The 20684-nt window shown below is 36.8% G+C and overlaps 1 protein-coding gene and 1 long non-coding RNA gene across 2 annotated transcripts in view; both read left to right on the top strand.

Moving 5' to 3' along the window:
* The first annotated feature begins 930 nt into the window (after positions 1–930).
* Positions 931–2452, top strand: LOC129928579 (probable serine/threonine-protein kinase MARK-A). The gene is made up of 4 exons (XM_056043239.1): positions 931–1335; positions 1800–2018; positions 2118–2233; positions 2368–2452. The coding sequence occupies exons 1-4, from the start codon at positions 931–933 to the stop codon at positions 2450–2452; spliced, it is 825 nt and encodes a 274-aa protein (XP_055899214.1).
* A 16541-nt stretch (positions 2453–18993) lies between these two features.
* The window catches only part of LOC129928510 (uncharacterized), a 25548-nt gene continuing 23857 nt past the window's right edge, over positions 18994–20684 (top strand). Inside the window, exon 1 of the long non-coding RNA XR_008780016.1 lies at positions 18994–19083. This is a non-coding gene — a long non-coding RNA (uncharacterized LOC129928510). The remainder of the gene's footprint in view (positions 19084–20684) is intronic.

Raw genomic sequence — 20684 nt, 5'->3', positions numbered from 1 at the left:
TCCGCACCAGGATTAGGAAGCCAAGCGCTCTATCGCTCTGCCACTGCGCCTCGGAATATAAATGATACTTAAGAACGTTTTTAAAAATATTTTTTTCTCCCATTTATTTCACATATATGTGTAGATGATGTCAACTTATCTTTGTCGTAAATGTTACATCTGGACAGCGGACTGGCATTTTTTTATTTTATTTTTTATTCTTTGTCGACTTATTATTGCATACAAGTTTCAATATTTACTTAGGGACACTTGCTTACCGCCAAAAGGGAAAGGAATTTATATACTTAGAGGCGAAGTATTTTTTGTCTGAAAAAAAAAACACGTAACTTTGTCTACCTTGATATCGGATTGGCATGCTTAGCAAAGACTTTGTCGGCAAATATATACTTGTTTCTTCCCTGCTTTAATGTTGCATACGAGCTTCAATATTTTTTCAGTCCTGGGACACTTGGTCAACACTGGTCAACACTGGATTAGGCGGGTGGGGGGTATTGTTTACTTATCGGCGAGAATTAAAGGTCCGAGATTCAATCAGCCGTGACTGATCAGTGAATAGCTTGTAATGAATTGTGTCTTACTTGGGATGGGTGCGTTTTTTTATGGACTCACCGTGGACAGTCCTCAATTCCTTTGTCCAGTTTAATTGACGTCACAGTGTGTAGTGTGCTTATAAATACTTACCAGTTGGTTTAACTTTCTTCATACGCAGTTTTCTCTTGCAGTGACTCGTACTTGTTTTTTTAGACAGCTGTGTGATATTTGTTGGAGTTTGAGTTTGACTTATATTCTAAATACTTGGAATCAATTCACATTTTGTGGGCTATAAAAGTATTTCGCATTTTGTGATTCATTCTGAACTGAACCTGTAAGTAGTACATTTTAAAAAACTTTCTTGATATCAAATTCATTGATCTCAATCATATCTGTGAGATGGCTGCCAATCAATGTCCAGTTATTGATGAAGTCATTTACACTGATGTGTTTACCCAATTTCATTTGATTGAAGGCCCTGTACTGGGTAGTGGAACATTCGGGACAGTGCTTCTTGCCACGAGTGATGATAACCCTAATGATCAAATGGCGGTCAAGATGTTTTACTTGCATGGACCTGAAGCAGGAGAAAAAAGAAAGAAGCGCAATGATGAGACACTCAATATGTTTGTGAAAGAAACAAAACTGATGAAGCGACTTAAACATGCTAACATCATGCCAGTTCTGTCTGCTGTTCAGACACCATCTACCTTGGCACTGTTCTTGCCGTATTGTTCTCGAGGTACCCTGATGGATTCAATCAAAGGCTTAAATCTAGAAGATCAGACTAAATACATCACACAGGTATGCTTATCCGTTTTTTTTAAAATACATTTTATTTAATTAAGATTTAAGTATATAAAAAAATACTTTAAAATATTAATAGCCAATTCTGGCATGTATAATTCGACTTTAAATGGCTCAATGGTATTGTTATTTATGATATTTATACATACTTCAGCTTATAACTTCTTAACATAAGCCCCACAAGATTTAGTAGTATTATAAAAATATTTTCTTATGTGATACACTCTTGTCTAGAAAAGATTCATAGATGTACTCTTATTTAAATGCCCATATACATAATATACTTCTAACCTGGTTATAGTCAACAATTTATCAGGAATAAAGAAATTCAGTGAAAATATAAAGTCTAATAATAATAAAATTGTCAATATATATATAGACTATTTTTCTTAAAATAGTTAAACATATCCTTATAATTTTTTTAAAAGTATCTACATCATTTCATTTCTTTTTCTTTTCAGTTGTGCCAAGCAATCCACTACTTGCACCAGAAATACATTGTCCACTGCGACATCAAACCTGCTAACATACTTCTTGATAATAATTCTAACGTGCGTCTCTCGGACTTTGGACTCTCTCGGGCATTACCCAACCCGAATGTAGAGATTTTCCAGGACTTTGGAACCAGATTCTACCGCGCTCCAGAGACCTACTCTGATTGGAGGGTCAACCCGTTTAAGGTAATTTATCATATATACAGTTTGATAGTAATTATGTTTTAAATAATGTTGTTTTTCTGATTAGTATTATTCTACATATCGTGATACATTTGTCCTCAGGTTGACATGTATGCCTTTGGTATCACTTGCTGGGTTATATTGTTAAAGAAGAGACCTGCTAATGTAAACTTTGTTGAAATGATTAACGCTGATTTAAATGTTCTGTTCTACTACAAGTGAGTTATTTTATGTAACACATTAATTCATTGTTATTGTTTCCTTCCTTTTTATTCTTAGAAGTTGTTTTTTTATAGTTACCTGTGTAGTCACTTTTTCATTATCTCATTTTAAACATTGTTACTTTCTCTAGGAGAATGGTGACATTTCTGTTGGTTAGTGACCCAATCTACAGACCAACCGCCGACAAGGTCCTGGAGATGCTGGAACAAATGTAACTGTCACATGTCCAGGTGATACTGGAGTGTAAGGTAACCTTAAGAGTAGACCTAAAAGGTTTGTCTTTAAGCTTATTTATATCCGGTTTAAAGGTAAATATGACCAAGGAATCAGAGATTGAGTCTCTATGATATTGATATGACTAATCAATTAAAACCCAGGTAAAGATAGTCAGTCAAAGTACATTGCATCAGTCGAGGTAAATCATTGTGACTAAATGCAAATACAAAAGGTCAAGGCTAGGGGTGGGTGAGCATTTAGCTTCTATGTGTTTTTTAGACAAAATGCAATGTGTTATGAACACAATTCCATGACTTGTTTAGCTACAAGGACATAGATGTATATAAAGTGAGAGGACGCCCATTAACAAGTTCTAGAGATGTAATGTCAATTAAAAGACAAAGTGTTGCGTGAAATTAAATTTTCAATCTATTTATTTCTTCACACATTTCATTTCCTAAAGAAGAAGATGAGTTTAGTCCACAGGTATAAGTCTAGTGTTTGACCACTTCCAAGAATTGAAGATCATGCGTGACCTGTATCACTGGTCCCGAAGTAATCAAATTAGTGAAGACATAAAATCTACAGAACCTACAGTGACGTAAGTCTTGTCTATAAAGGTAAGAACTCCACGTGTATGTGTGTGTGGGAGTAATAATGTAGCCTAACGACAGAAATGCAGAAATTCTAATGTAAATATTAACATTTTATAAAACTTTGAGCAAATAAAAAGTGAAAATATTTTCAAATTGTGTATAATTTTTTATGTTATGTGATTAATCTTGAATTAAACATTTTAAAAATCTGAATCGACTTTCTTGTGTTTTTATTGTCTCACTGTCAAGAACAAATGTGACCCACCGACAAGATGGACACTCGTGTGATGTTGAGTTGTAACCAAGGATCTCCACTCTACGTTGTCCCAGGCAAGTCTCTTCAAGCAAACAGTTTGGTTTTTAAAGACAGAAAAAAACCAAAGTCATCTTTTAAAATCAAGACACAAAAAACATGTTTTAAGAAGACATTGTCACTGGTGACCTGCATCAGAGAGAAAGAGAGAGAGAAGATGTGCTAACTGTATTATATTTTATACATTGTACTTTGTAATGTTACATTAAATAAAAAAATTGGTTCTATGTAATTTGTATTTGAAAGAAATAAAGTGAAAATCTCAAAGTGTTGAATGTCACAGTTAATGTTTGTGTCTGTCAATTTGATTTCATGTCTCTTTTTTTTTCGATTTTAGTTTTATGCCATTTTAACTATTTACAAATATTTTTCTTTTTTGTTTTCTATCCAAACTTTCCCTTTTTCTTTTTTTTTCCCACTTCTCTAATTCATCTCTTTCTTTTATCTCACTGGCATTTCTTTTCTAGCTTTCACTTCAGTTGTTTTTTTCGTTAGTTAAATATTTATCTAAATGTTATTTTCTTTAAAAAAAAAAATAAAAAATTTTTTTAAAAAGTTTTAAACTATCAAATTTTTATGTAATATTTACGTTTTTTTCTGTATATGTTAAATACCTAAAGATGCTTGTTAAGACCTGTTTTAAAACTGTATGAATATGAAATGTCTTTTATATAGTATTTGTAACTGCGACATTCAACATTTTTTAACCAGGCCACAAAGTCAACACAAAAACTTTGTGACGGTCTCAAGCCCGTGAAAACTGGGAGAGGACAAGGATGACACTTCTCTTTTTTATTTCAATTTTCGTTCACATTAAGCTTTAATTTGACATGTTTACATGTTTCAGATGTTCCTTCAGTTAATTTAAATCCTAGTTCGAACCTCCCGCAGGACGACGTGACGTAGCAGCGGGCAGGGTATGAACTCGAGACAATCGATCAACAGTCTAGCGCGTTTACCGCATGACCATGTCATGGTAAGCCGTGGACATCAACATAAAAAGCTTCCTATGACAGCAAGTCCAATTACATTGAGGATAGCCTATAGTGGATGTAAATGTAGAAATCAGCAGAAAGAAATGGTCAATATGTTATTACAATCTAACTTTGTGTTTCAATTTATTTAATTAGTTGTTCAAAATGGTTTTACATCGTCAACAACAAAGAAAACAAATTTCATGCTCTCTCACGACAAGTAACATTTGTGACGATCACACTTGCCGGGGATTATATGATAAGACTTGACAACTCAATGAAATGAAGAAAGAAACATATCTCTGTATTTTCTTTCAAATTTCTTTAATAATACTTCTTCAACTTTCACATAAAATTGACTTCTCAATTCAATAACAACTTGACTGGATACTTCATAAATAAAACTTATAGTATAACTTCAACTTCAACTAATAAAACTTTAATTAATAGACCCGCTAATATCACAAAACTTATAACCATTACTAAGCGAGGACCCCGTCTAACTGACTTTCCCCTAATTTATACTTTTTTTTGATCGTACGTTCCAGAATCATGGAACCTTCTCAGATAATTATTTAAGTAACTTTGACCTTCTAGAAGCTAACGTGTGCTATTTTTTTCTTTTAACCTCTTTCTTTGATTGGATATCTAAAATTAACTTGTTTACGCTGGACACTTGCACTGGTTTGAACTCGCTTCTAGAAACTGGTCGAAATAGGTCACAGACTCGACTCGTGACAACATTCTACCTCAGAAATTGTTCATAGTTCATTTTGTTGTCCTATTTTCCGGCTGTAGACATCATGGCTGTTGTTCTCTGTTGTAGACACATGTACGAATACATGTATTATACATGTCCTCACATACCTAACGATGAAATAGGGATTCTTCCGAAGGCAGCCGTCTCCAGTTTCCATGGAAGCCTGGAAGCCAAAGAAATCCCGGGAAATACAATGTTTGTGTTGGTGCGTTGACTAGTTGACAGATCAGCGTGAATCTTCATTGTTCTAATGTTGTTATGTCCAAAACTATATACTTAAAACTGGGCTAGTCAATGCAAACAATTTTCCTGGGCATCGCTCAGACATAAAGTTACGGATGAGGCGTATGTTCGGCGCCATTGTATATAGGTCCAAAGAAACTTTATTAATCAGACCGTTTTTCCACCTCACCATCGGAGAAACCTTCACAAGTTGGCAGAACTGCACAGCGGCTTCCAGATGTTCACCTTTCATCAAACCAAGATTGAAGCCAAAACAGTATGTTATGATTTTGCTTATGGGGAATTCGGTTGATTAGTGAACGAGTGTGCCATCTAAATTCAGTATATAGATGTGGTGCATGACGTTTGAATATTTAATTTTTAATACTTAAAGAAATACAATTTTAAATTTTTGTTTTGTTGTGAACCATAAATATGTAAATTGGTTTTTAGACTATGCGGGTATATCTTTTGACAATGTAAAATAGTAAAATGGTTTAGTAATGCAATTGTTAAAAACCTGATTTGCACTTAACATCATAATATGATTCACATGATCGATGAGTTGAAATGGACTTTAAAAATAAGTGCGGACCCTAAAAACTTGACCCCAATCCAGATCATTAGACATCGAGAATACGCAATCCGTCACGGCTGATTGAATATCTGATATTTCGCCATTCATGGGCGATGACAATGTTGCGGGCGACATGACAGAACAAAATATTGAATTTACTGTTTAACAATAACTGTGGGTGAGTGGTAAAACGTTTGGCTTATGAAATGTGGTGGGGGTGTCCCGTGTTCGAATCCTGGTGAAGACTAGGTTTCGGGATCTTTGGGCGCCTTTGAGTCCACCCAGCTCCACCAAGCTATACCCAGATCTACCCAGCTCCTTATCTTATCTTATCTTTATCGTATCATTATCTTATCTAGACTCGTACTCCTCGGATTGGCGTGGTCAGTAGAGACTTGGCGTGGTCAGTAGAGACCAGTATGTCGGCACTTTTATTTTTCTATCGGTGATTAATTATTGGATACTATTTTTAATGTTTTTTTTTTTTTATTTTGCCATAGGAACACAAAGAAATCAAAGAGTGATTTCAGTGTTGGAATCAAAGGCGAACCTACATGTGGGTGGTGCGGGCTGCATGGGGCAGTAGCTAGTGAGAAGAAAAAAAAAAGTTCCCCGTTCTCTTCTAGTGATCTCTAGGGCAGAGTAGTATTAAAAATACTGAGACAGAGAGGGGGAGGGTAGAGGTAGAGGAGTGTGTGTGTGTGTGAGAGAGAGAGAGAGGGGGTTTCCAGAAGATGAAAGTTATAAAGTTTAACTTTAATTCAATTTTGTAGCTTAACATGTAAATACACAAGAATACTTAATTAGCATATGTAATACATACATACATACATACATACATACATACATACATACATACATACATACATACATACATACATACATACATACATACATACATACATACATGCATACATACATACATACATACATACATACATACATACATACATACATACTAACATACAAACATATACATACATACATACACACTTACACACATACACACACACACACATATATACATACATACATACATACATACATACATACATACATACATACATACATACATACATACATACATACATACATACATACTAACATACATACATACTAACATACAAACATACATACTAACATACTAACATACAAACATAAAAACATACATACATACATACATACATACATACATACATACATACATACATACATACATACATACATACATACATACATACATACTAACATACATACATACTAACATACAAACATACATACTAACATACTAACATACAAACATAAAAACATACATACATACATACATACATACATACATACATACATACATACATACATACATACATACATGCATGCATGCATGCATACACATATACATACACACATATATACATACACACAGTAATACATACATACATACATAAAATAATTGTATAAATACCAAACAGAGTGAGAGATTGATAGATAGATAGATAGATAGATAGATAGATAGATAGATAGATAGATAGATAGATAGATAGATAGATAAAACAAAAAAGCCTACAATAATCTAAGGCCAGCCCTGGTTGGGGTGCACCACTGGTAAAAGTTTGAGAACCAAGTCAGGTTTTGAAATTTACTTGTAGACTTATGCAGTATTTACCGCGTAGGACGTAATCATCTTTTTTTTTTTTTTAAGTAAAGTCTGTATTTTATAAGACGAGTAATCTTCTTTACTGAGATAAGTTAGTGATGACAAGACTGTAGATTTCAACCCACCAAATCTACTTAATAATGACAAACGTCAAGACTTAGTCCCCCAGAGGTTTAGCTAGCAATGTGCGGGTGGCACCGGGTATCTAGTGGTGAGGAGCATGAAACTTTTCCCCAGTAGGTATTAAGTTCGTCTTCCTCTTAGCTTTTCAGTAAAATAAAAAAACAACAGAGGGTCTTAACACTGAATATGAAAAGGTCGGTGTCTATAGCGTCGATAGTTTTATGGAGATCGTAGCAAACCAGAGGCGTAGTGAGCAAAACGTGCGCCCGGGGCAAGAAACTTTATTGGCGCCCTTCCACCCACTCATTTTCCATGATTATTACATAGAAATATAGCTTATAAATAATAAAAAAAAGTATTTAATAATAATAGACTACAAATAACTTTAGAATGTATTACCTAGCTACAACATTTTTTTCGCCTCTCTGTGTGAGGCGCTCGGGGCATCGTGCACCCCTTGCCCATCCCTCACTACGCCTATGTAGCAAAAGGGGCTTTCTTGTAATAACTGTCCAAATAACTATTACTGAATTAGAGGCATAATTGTTTAAACCTTTTTTTTTTTTTTTTTTTCAGATTATACTTTTTACTTACAATAACCAGTAACACACAAGACTCATCCAGGTTGAGCAGTCAAGGTTATTGAGAAGTTTTATATAGTTCATGATCATTTCCACTTTACATTGTTCAATGTAATATATCCGCTGCACATGGGCGCCCGAGGATTTTTTGCAGGGGGGGGGTGGTGGTGGTGGTGCAAGCTGCCACCCATGGCTCAAAATCGTATTCTCAACTTTCTTGTTATAATACTAAAGAAAAGAACTGCCCCCCACCCCCTACTCGGGCCCTCATACCTAATCGATATATTAAATGCACAGTAAAAAATGTTTAAACACGTGAACAAAGTATTTACTGTACAACAATGTTAACTTTTTCCGTGAGGACCGTGTTTCCCTGCGTTCGATCAAATAAAAACTGCAAATTTTGACTGTGGCTGCCGAAACTGTCAATAACTTTACTTATGAATTGCTTTCCGTCGTGATGGACAAGCTGGCGATGAGCGCTTAACGTGTAGTTCTGATATTCATCTTTGCATTGCAGGTTTTGCATCGTTTTAGGTTGAAGACAAAAAAAAAAAACAAGTTGAACTGACCATTATTATTGCTCGAAAAGCGAGACGTCAAGTCAAGCTCTCTTGATGGACTTTCTACAAAAAAGGGTCTGATGTTGTGACTTGTAGGAACACCATGTCAATTAATTTCAAGTCAAATGACATTTTTTTTTTTTATTTTTTATCCGTCACTAACGCCAGGTCAAGAGAATGACACCAGTGGTTCTCAAACTTTTACACGTAACGCCCCACTAACAAAAAAAAAAAAAGAAAAAAACTCTTCAAAGGCCTTTTTACAAAGCTTATATTAACTCAGTCTGTCTGTTTGTCTGTCTGGGATGATTCATTTTTACACGTTTATTTCCCCCACTTTTCAATCTCGGATCAAGTTGTAATTTTGAACGATCGCTCCTAGTCGAAGACAATACATCAATCACATCACAAATATAAACCAACTAATTAATCCATAGGTGGTGATTATTAAAGCTGTACGTAGATAAACCTTCCTATATTGAGATATAAGAACTTGTTTGTTTTGTGCTTTACCCTGGACGAGATTTGATTTAAAATTTTTAAATTGTTTATTTTTTTGTTTTTATAAAAAAAAAAGAGAAAGTCCTTGAATGTGTAAGTACAACTGGGGGAGGGGGGGGGGGCGGGGACAACTAAACTGTGTTTTGATGCTTTCTGAACTGCAAAAACAAACAAACAAACAAACAAACAAAAAGAAAAAAAAACAAAATATTCTAAGTCAAATAAAGAAGAAGTCTGCACTTGCCTATACTATAATGTTACAGATATTCCAGGATCATTTTTTTTTATAGGAAATGTATTAATTTGTCTTCTTTACAAACAAAACCTTTTTGCGACAATACTGCTGCAGACGCAGAAAAAAAAGACATTCTACACCATTCTATAACATTCTACAACATTCTACTTAAACGATAAAAATCTACTTTTTTGCTTGTTTAAAGACAGGGTGGTAAGGAGCATAATGTAAAAAATAATCCTTAAAAAAAAATAGAGCAAAGTTTATCTAAGGGGAAGAGCTCCACACTTACAACTATATATCTCAGTAATGTAGGAGTTATTTCCCTTATTTGACAAAAAAAAAAACAACAACGACAGCAAACAAACCCAAAACTAATTCCTTCACTATCACATATTCCTCAGTCTGTTGGACCGTGAGGGCATCACACAAAATCTGTTGACCATCTTTCTCCATTCCTTTCTGTCTTGTGCCTAGGACAGAATTCCCTTGGATGGCAGACCCGTCAACTCCTTATGTTGTCTTCAAATGGACCAAACCCTACATATTTAGCCATATCTTTGTACACGAAAGGATTAATTTCCATTGCTGGGATCAAACAAAATGACTTATAAGTTATAACCAGTAATTGGTTGACTAATGTAAACATTAATTTTAAGTATTTTATAAACTAATGAATAATCGTGCAAAGTTTCAACTTGATCAGAAAATATGTGTGAAAGATTTTACGTGGGCACACTTTTTAACAGACAGACTTTTTAACAGACAGACAGACAGTGTAAGTTGTAAAAAGACATTGTTGCGTGGATAAATTTCAAACATTGATTTATAACTATATAGTGAACATACGATGTTTGTCCCTCAAAAATATTAAATCTAACAACCCCCGGGGTCGCCTCTCTTTCCTGATCATCACATTCTGAGCCCATCTGTTTGAGAGACGCTGATTTAAATGATAGCTTAGTTGAACAAGCGCAGATAACCTATTAAAAAAAAACAAATAATTTTAACCAAGCCAGTCAGTTCCAGTATCATACACAACCTTGAGCTCTGACTGCAAGGCTGTTCACAAAAAAAAACTGTTCACTCTAACTGCAAGGCTGTTCACAAAAAAAACTGTTCACTCTAACTGCAAAGCTGTTCACAAAAAAAACTGTTCACTCTAACTGCAAGGCTGTTCGTAACGTGCTGTTCGTTAAACCATGGGCGTAGCCAGGATTTTTTTTCGGGGGGGGGGTTTTGGGGGGGTGAATTTTTTTCTGCCCCCCCCCCCCCCGCGAAAAAAAATTATATGTATTTATGTGTGTGTGTACATAATCTTTATTACATTCTGACCCTTCATTCTTTCGGAAGACGTTTATTGTGCCCTAGAATAGTATCTTCCATGAGTTAGTGAAAAAATTGTAGATTCCCTGACATTACCAGCAAAGGGGTCTGGGGGAGCGCTAGGAGCTCCCCCAGCGCGGGGCGAAGCCCCGCCCACAATCACTATTTCTGATATTGAAAACCAACAAAATACATATTCTGAGGTATCTACAGTGCATTTTCCTGCTATTAAAAAGTTCTATTTCAAAAACCTAATGTGCTATTCTTACTGACTTAGACCCTCCCTCGTCGTTCGGCGCATTTGCCATCAAGCTGTTTCCATAAAATTGTGGACTCCCCGCCATTAACAGCAAGGGGGTCTGGGGGAGCGCCAGGAGCTCCCCAGGGCGGGGAGAAGCCCCGCCGCCAAGCACTATTTCTGGTATTGAAAGCCAACAAAATGCATATTCTGAGGTATCTACAGTCCATTTTAATGCTATTAAAAAGTTTTATTTCAAAAACCTAATGTGCTATTCTTACTGACTTAGACCCTCCCACGCCGTTCGGAGCATTTGCCATCAAGCAGTTTCCATAAAAATCTGTCACTGGTAATGTCTGAAGCCTCTTCCCACCTACCATGAGGACCTCCATGAATGAGTGGCGTCAAGTTGTACTAGGATATCATTGCAACTCTTCTTATGCGTAATTCATTTTGTCGGAGAACGTGTCCCGCAAACCTCATGCGTCGTTCTCTCACAATCTTACTAAGGGGTCGACTACCAGTTCGGCATAGGATTTCCTTGATTTAGATCCGATCTCTATAACTGACTCCTAAAATCTGTCTTAGCCATCTTTGTTGAGCTACATTTAGTGTTTTTCGATTTCGGTAGATGACTATTCACTGCAGTTTATTAATGGAGCCCTGCCACTGGTAAAAATGTGTAACCTCTCTTGAATACGCTCTTGGAATTAAGTGACTGTAGTTTGCTTTAGATTTTATATCGAAAAGAGAAGTTTTATCGTCAAAATCTTCTGTTGGGGGTTTTCCACCTCAAAATGCTCTGTAGGGGGATCTTAGACTCAAAACCATCTAGATGGGTTTTAAACTTTAAAAAAAAAAGCCATCTGTAGAAGAAACTCAAAACCCCCGATTGGCTTGGCTACGCTCAAATAATTTTAGTGTGTAATTTGCTTTTTTTTTTATATTGAAGATGTATTTTTAGCACCAAACCCCTCTGAATGGGGGTTTAAACTCAAAACCCCTTTCGGCAACGCTTATAGCATTTTGAGTGCGTAATTTGCTTTTTTTCTTACACTGAAGATGGCGGGGGGTTTAAACTCAAAACCCCTTTGACTACGCTCATAGATTTTAGAGTGAGTAATTTTCTTTTATTTATATTGAAGAGGTACTTTTTAGCTTCAAACTCCACTGGAGGGGAGTTTAAACTCAAAACCCCATAGACTACACTCATAACATTTTTAGTGTATAATTTGCTTTTTTTTTATTATTAAAGAGGTATTTTTTACCTTCAAACCCCACTGAAGTGGGGTTTAAACTCAAAACTGAGTCAAAACCCATTTAGCTAAGCTCATAACATTTTGAGTGCGTAATTAGCTTTTTTTTATATTAATGAGGGGGGTTTATGCAAATTTTAGACGGAGTTTAAAAATCAAAATCTTCCTTAACTGTGCTTTTGGAATTAGGGGATTTTCGTTTGCATTTTTTTTTTTGTTCTGTTTTATAGAAGAGGGGGAGTTAACTGCAAAAACCCCAGGTAGGGGGTTTAAAACTCAAAACCCCTGGTAGGGGGTTTTAAACTCAAACCCCCTAGTAGGGGTTTTTAAACTCGAACCGCTCTGGTAGGGGTTTTAAACTCGAACCCCCCCCCCCCCGGCAGGGGTTTTTAAACTCGAATCCCCCCCCCCCGGTAGGGGTTTTTAAACTCGAACCCCCCTGGTAAGGGGTTTTAAACTCAAAACCCCTTTGGTTTTGCTAGGGCAAGTGATGGTTTAGTATTAAAATCTCACCTAAAATAAACAAAATCAAAGCAAAAAATCAGTCACTATATTCCGACTCCCCCCCCCCAGGGGGGGGGATTTCATTTCGGGGGGGGTTTGAACCCCAAGAACCCCCCCCTGGCTACGCCCATGCGTTAAACCATGAAAGCTGTTCTCATTGTCTTGATCTGTATCGCAATACAGTGTGTGTGTGTTGATGTAACAAGCCCTGCACCGCCCCGAAATGACGGTACGTACGTTTTATCGTTTTTGGTTACAAAGCTTATATTAACTCACTCTGTCCGTCTGTCCGTCTGTCTTGTCTGGTTCAAAGTTTGAACATGTTTCTTTCTCCAATTTCCCATTCTCTGATAAAGTGGAAACTTCGCACAATTATTCGTTGTACACGAGAAGACAAGAATGAATTTAAAAAATTAACCAATAATTTAATTATTAATTAGTGTTCAATTATTTTGTTTGATATGGTAGCTATGAGGCATTACGCAGAACGGCACAGTTTCTTGCCAGAGCACTACGGGAGGATTGAGTCCTTCCTCCTCTGTTTTTTTTCAATAGGAGTTCATTTCAGGTTAGCTACATCACATTAAGTTCAATGTTAGTCAACAATCAGAAAGATGAGTGGCTCAACCAATGGGCATCAGGAAACACAGGCAGAGCCATGTACAAAGAAATGACTACGCCTAACAAACTGGACAGTATTAACTTCCTCCCCCGCAAAGAACAATCTACAATATTCCAACTAAGAACAGGACACACACCTCTGTTAAATTATCATCTGAACAAATCTACTTAATAATGACAAACGTCAAGACTTAGTCCCCCAGAGGTTTAGCTAGCAATGTGCGGGTGGCACCGGGTATCTAGTGGTGAGGAGCATGAAACTTTTCCCCAGTAGGTATTAAGTTCGTCTTCCTCTTAGCTTTTCAGTAAAATAAAAAAACAACAGAGGGTCTTAACACTGAATATGAAAAGGTCGGTGTCTATAGCGTCGATAGTTTTATGGAGATCGTAGCAAACCAGAGGCGTAGTGAGCAAAACGTGCGCCCGGGGCAAGAAACTTTATTGGCGCCCTTCCACCCACTCATTTTCCATGATTATTACATAGAAATATAGCTTATAAATAATAAAAAAAAGTATTTAATAATAATAGACTACAAATAACTTTAGAATGTATTACCTAGCTACAACATTTTTTTCGCCTCTCTGTGTGAGGCGCTCGGGGCATCGTGCACCCCTTGCCCATCCCTCACTACGCCTATGTAGCAAAAGGGGCTTTCTTGTAATAACTGTCCAAATAACTATTACTGAATTAGAGGCATAATTGTTTAAACCTTTTTTTTTTTTTTTTTTCAGATTATACTTTTTACTTACAATAACCAGTAACACACAAGACTCATCCAGGTTGAGCAGTCAAGGTTATTGAGAAGTTTTATATAGTTCATGATCATTTCCACTTTACATTGTTCAATGTAATATATCCGCTGCACATGGGCGCCCGAGGATTTTTTGCAGGGGGGGGGTGGTGGTGGTGGTGCAAGCTGCCACCCATGGCTCAAAATCGTATTCTCAACTTTCTTGTTATAATACTAAAGAAAAGAACTGCCCCCCACCCCCTACTCGGGCCCTCATACCTAATCGATATATTAAATGCACAGTAAAAAATGTTTAAACACGTGAACAAAGTATTTACTGTACAACAATGTTAACTTTTTCCGTGAGGACCGTGTTTCCCTGCGTTCGATCAAATAAAAACTGCAAATTTTGACTGTGGCTGCCGAAACTGTCAATAACTTTACTTATGAATTGCTTTCCGTCGTGATGGACAAGCTGGCGATGAGCGCTTAACGTGTAGTTCTGATATTCATCTTTGCATTGCAGGTTTTGCATCGTTTTAGGTTGAAGACAAAAAAAAAAAACAAGTTGAACTGACCATTATTATTGCTCGAAAAGCGAGACGTCAAGTCAAGCTCTCTTGATGGACTTTCTACAAAAAAGGGTCTGATGTTGTGACTTGTAGGAACACCATGTCAATTAATTTTAAGTCAAATGACATTTTTTTTTTTTATTTTTTATCCGTCACTAACGCCAGGTCAAGAGAATGACACCAGTGGTTCTCAAACTTTTACACGTAACGCCCCACTAACAAAAAAAAAAAAAGAAAAAAACTCTTCAAAGGCCTTTTTACAAAGCTTATATTAACTCAGTCTGTCTGTTTGTCTGTCTGGGATGATTCATTTTTACACGTTTATTTCCCCCACTTTTCAATCTCGGATCAAGTTGTAATTTTGAACGATCGCTCCTAGTCGAAGACAATACATCAATCACATCACAAATATAAACCAACTAATTAATCCATAGGTGGTGATTATTAAAGCTGTACGTAGATAAACCTTCCTATATTGAGATATAAGAACTTGTTTGTTTTGTGCTTTACCCTGGACGAGATTTGATTTAAAATTTTTAAATTGTTTATTTTTTTGTTTTTATAAAAAAAAAAGAGAAAGTCCTTGAATGTGTAAGTACAACTGGGGGAGGGGGGGGGGCGGGGACAACTAAACTGTGTTTTGATGCTTTCTGAACTGCAAAAACAAACAAACAAACAAACAAACAAAAAGAAAAAAAAACAAAATATTCTAAGTCAAATAAAGAAGAAGTCTGCACTTGCCTATACTATAATGTTACAGATATTCCAGGATCATTTTTTTTTATAGGAAATGTATTAATTTGTCTTCTTTACAAACAAAACCTTTTTGCGACAATACTGCTGCAGACGCAGAAAAAAAAGACATTCTACACCATTCTATAACATTCTACAACATTCTACTTAAACGATAAAAATCTACTTTTTTGCTTGTTTAAAGACAGGGTGGTAAGGAGCATAATGTAAAAAATAATCCTTAAAAAAAAATAGAGCAAAGTTTATCTAAGGGGAAGAGCTCCACACTTACAACTATATATCTCAGTAATGTAGGAGTTATTTCCCTTATTTGACAAAAAAAAAACAACAACGACAGCAAACAAACCCAAAACTAATTCCTTCACTATCACATATTCCTCAGTCTGTTGGACCGTGAGGGCATCACACAAAATCTGTTGACCATCTTTCTCCATTCCTTTCTGTCTTGTGCCTAGGACAGAATTCCCTTGGATGGCAGACCCGTCAACTCCTTATGTTGTCTTCAAATGGACCAAACCCTACATATTTAGCCATATCTTTGTACACGAAAGGATTAATTTCCATTGCTGGGATCAAACAAAATGACTTATAAGTTATAACCAGTAATTGGTTGACTAATGTAAACATTAATTTTAAGTATTTTATAAACTAATGAATAATCGTGCAAAGTTTCAACTTGATCAGAAAATATGTGTGAAAGATTTTACGTGGGCACACTTTTTAACAGACAGACTTTTTAACAGACAGACAGACAGTGTAAGTTGTAAAAAGACATTGTTGCGTGGATAAATTTCAAACATTGATTTATAACTATATAGTGAACATACGATGTTTGTCCCTCAAAAATATTAAATCTAACAACCCCCGGGGTCGCCTCTCTTTCCTGATCATCACATTCTGAGCCCATCTGTTTGAGAGACGCTGATTTAAATGATAGCTTAGTTGAACAAGCGCAGATAACCTATTAAAAAAAAACAAATAATTTTAACCAAGCCAGTCAGTTCCAGTATCATACACAACCTTGAGCTCTGACTGCAAGGCTGTTCACAAAAAAAAACTGTTCACTCTAACTGCAAGGCTGTTCACAAAAAAAACTGTTCACTCTAACTGCAAAGCTGTTCACAAAAAAAACTGTTCACTCTAACTGCAAGGCTGTTCGTAACGTGCTGTTCGTTAAACCATGGGCGTAGCCAGGATTTTTTTTCGGGGGGGGGGTTTTGGGGGGGTGAATTTTTTTCTGCCCCCCCCCCCCCCGCGAAAAAAAATTATATGTATTTATGTGTGTGTGTACATAATCTTTATTACATTCTGACCCTTCATTCTTTCGGAAGACGTTTATTGTGCCCTAGAATAGTATCTTCCATGAGTTAGTGAAAAAATTGTAGATTCCCTGACATTACCAGCAAAGGGGTCTGGGGGAGCGCTAGGAGCTCCCCCAGCGCGGGGCGAAGCCCCGCCCACAATCACTATTTCTGATATTGAAAACCAACAAAATACATATTCTGAGGTATCTACAGTGCATTTTCCTGCTATTAAAAAGTTCTATTTCAAAAACCTAATGTGCTATTCTTACTGACTTAGACCCTCCCTCGTCGTTCGGCGCATTTGCCATCAAGCTGTTTCCATAAAATTGTGGACTCCCCGCCATTAACAGCAAGGGGGTCTGGGGGAGCGCCAGGAGCTCCCCAGGGCGGGGAGAAGCCCCGCCGCCAAGCACTATTTCTGGTATTGAAAGCCAACAAAATGCATATTCTGAGGTATCTACAGTCCATTTTAATGCTATTAAAAAGTTTTATTTCAAAAACCTAATGTGCTATTCTTACTGACTTAGACCCTCCCACGCCGTTCGGAGCATTTGCCATCAAGCAGTTTCCATAAAAATCTGTCACTGGTAATGTCTGAAGCCTCTTCCCACCTACCATGAGGACCTCCATGAATGAGTGGCGTCAAGTTGTACTAGGATATCATTGCAACTCTTCTTATGCGTAATTCATTTTGTCGGAGAACGTGTCCCGCAAACCTCATGCGTCGTTCTCTCACAATCTTACTAAGGGGTCGACTACCAGTTCGGCATAGGATTTCCTTGATTTAGATCCGATCTCTATAACTGACTCCTAAAATCTGTCTTAGCCATCTTTGTTGAGCTACATTTAGTGTTTTTCGATTTCGGTAGATGACTATTCACTGCAGTTTATTAATGGAGCCCTGCCACTGGTAAAAATGTGTAACCTCTCTTGAATACGCTCTTGGAATTAAGTGACTGTAGTTTGCTTTAGATTTTATATCGAAAAGAGAAGTTTTATCGTCAAAATCTTCTGTTGGGGGTTTTCCACCTCAAAATGCTCTGTAGGGGGATCTTAGACTCAAAACCATCTAGATGGGTTTTAAACTTTAAAAAAAAAAGCCATCTGTAGAAGAAACTCAAAACCCCCGATTGGCTTGGCTACGCTCAAATAATTTTAGTGTGTAATTTGCTTTTTTTTTTATATTGAAGATGTATTTTTAGCACCAAACCCCTCTGAATGGGGGTTTAAACTCAAAACCCCTTTCGGCAACGCTTATAGCATTTTGAGTGCGTAATTTGCTTTTTTTCTTACACTGAAGATGGCGGGGGGTTTAAACTCAAAACCCCTTTGACTACGCTCATAGATTTTAGAGTGAGTAATTTTCTTTTATTTATATTGAAGAGGTACTTTTTAGCTTCAAACTCCACTGGAGGGGAGTTTAAACTCAAAACCCCATAGACTACACTCATAACATTTTTAGTGTATAATTTGCTTTTTTTTTATTATTAAAGAGGTATTTTTTACCTTCAAACCCCACTGAAGTGGGGTTTAAACTCAAAACTGAGTCAAAACCCATTTAGCTAAGCTCATAACATTTTGAGTGCGTAATTAGCTTTTTTTTATATTAATGAGGGGGGTTTATGCAAATTTTAGATGGAGTTTAAAAATCAAAATCTTCCTTAACTGTGCTTTTGGAATTAGGGGATTTTCGTTTGCATTTTTTTTTTGTTCTGTTTTATAGAAGAGGGGGAGTTAACTGCAAAAACCCCAGGTAGGGGGTTTAAAACTCAAAACCCCTGGTAGGGGGTTTTAAACTCAAACCCCCTAGTAGGGGTTTTTAAACTCGAACCGCTCTGGTAGGGGTTTTAAACTCGAACCCCCCCCCCCCGGCAGGGGTTTTTAAACTCGAATCCCCCCCCCCCGGTAGGGGTTTTTAAACTCGAACCCCCCTGGTAAGGGGTTTTAAACTCAAAACCCCTTTGGTTTTGCTAGGGCAAGTGATGGTTTAGTATTAAAATCTCACCTAAAATAAACAAAATCAAAGCAAAAAATCAGTCACTATATTCCGACTCCCCCCCCCCCAGGGGGGGGGATTTCATTTCGGGGGGGGTTTGAACCCCAAGAACCCCCCCCTGGCTACGCCCATGCGTTAAACCATGAAAGCTGTTCTCATTGTCTTGATCTGTATCGCAATACAGTGTGTGTGTGTTGATGTAACAAGCCCTGCACCGCCCCGAAATGACGGTACGTACGTTTTATCGTTTTTGGTTACAAAGCTTATATTAACTCACTCTGTCCGTCTGTCCGTCTGTCTTGTCTGGTTCAAAGTTTGAACATGTTTCTTTCTCCAATTTCCCATTCTCTGATAAAGTGGAAACTTCGCACAATTATTCGTTGTACACGAGAAGACAAGAATGAATTTAAAAAATTAACCAATAATTTAATTATTAATTAGTGTTCAATTATTTTGTTTGATATGGTAGCTATGAGGCATTACGCAGAACGGCACAGTTTCTTGCCAGAGCACTACGGGAGGATTGAGTCCTTCCTCCTCTGTTTTTTTTCAATAGGAGTTCATTTCAGGTTAGCTACATCACATTAAGTTCAATGTTAGTCAACAATCAGAAAGATGAGTGGCTCAACCAATGGGCATCAGGAAACACAGGCAGAGCCATGTACAAAGAAATGACTACGCCTAACAAACTGGACAGTATTAACTTCCTCCCCCGCAAAGAACAATCTACAATATTCCAACTAAGAACAGGACACACACCTCTGTTAAATTATCATCTGAACAAAATAAACTCCACGCAACTCCCCCTTTGCAGACACTGCGCCCACCTTTATGAAACCGTAAATGAATGCCCCTTCCCAATCCACCGTAGCATACACTACTTCCACTACAGCCAAACATAACCAACACCCTGTACGGCAGTGCTGAACAACTGAAGAAAACAGCACACTATTTTTCCTTGGCACAGTCTGCAAAAGAGCTCACAGCTCAGCAGCAATAAAGCTGGCTAGAAGAAGAAGAAGAAGAAATATTTCATCAAGCACCTAATAGAACTCTAGACCTATTAAACATTAATAGAGGCCATTCACCAATCGCAAATAAACAAGATTAAAATCAACCTGTTTCCCCATTTCTCCTATACAAATTACGATATTATTTTAATCAACAATGGTTATCACGTGACAGTTTTTTAAAATTGTTTTTTATCAATGTGATCGATTCAAATTAATTGATATAATTTTACTCAATATAATTTTTGTGTTTAAAAAACATTTTTTTTTATTAAACTTGTTTTTTTAACATATTCACACCAACTACATCTACCCACAAGTAACCAACTATTTCCTACTGGTGTGTACACTCTATTTTAGAGAAACGCTGTTACTACCATGGTGCGTCTTACGGAAATGGCGAGAGAACTAGTGATCCTTGGTGTTTTTGTCTCGAAGGAAGCATAGCTTGTTATTAAACAATACACAATTACCAGGTAACACTGTTGATATAGAGGCAGTGGCGTCACTAGGGATTGCAGGTGGGTGCGGGCCGCACTTGGTGACAGACAATCATCTAGCTAAGGGGACGCGGAACGTATTTTTTTGTTGTAGTTTACAACGGTTTCATTCTCTAATCTTGTCTTCATTCTCTAATCTTGTCCTCATTCTCTAATCTTGTCTTCACTCTCTAATCTTGTCTTCATTCTCTAATCTTGTCTTCATTCTCTAATCTTGTCTTCATTCTCTAATCTTGTCTTCATTCTCTAATCTTGTCTTCATTCTCTAATCTTGTCTTCATTCTCCAATCTTGTCTTCATTCTCCAATCTTGTCTTCATTC

Source organism: Biomphalaria glabrata, chromosome 10 (assembly GCF_947242115.1).
Source record: "Biomphalaria glabrata chromosome 10, xgBioGlab47.1, whole genome shotgun sequence".
NCBI classification, from domain to species: Eukaryota; Metazoa; Mollusca; class Gastropoda; family Planorbidae; genus Biomphalaria; species Biomphalaria glabrata.
The sequence above is the reverse complement of the archived record's forward strand: the minus strand, read 5'-3'. Positions and strand labels throughout refer to the sequence as shown.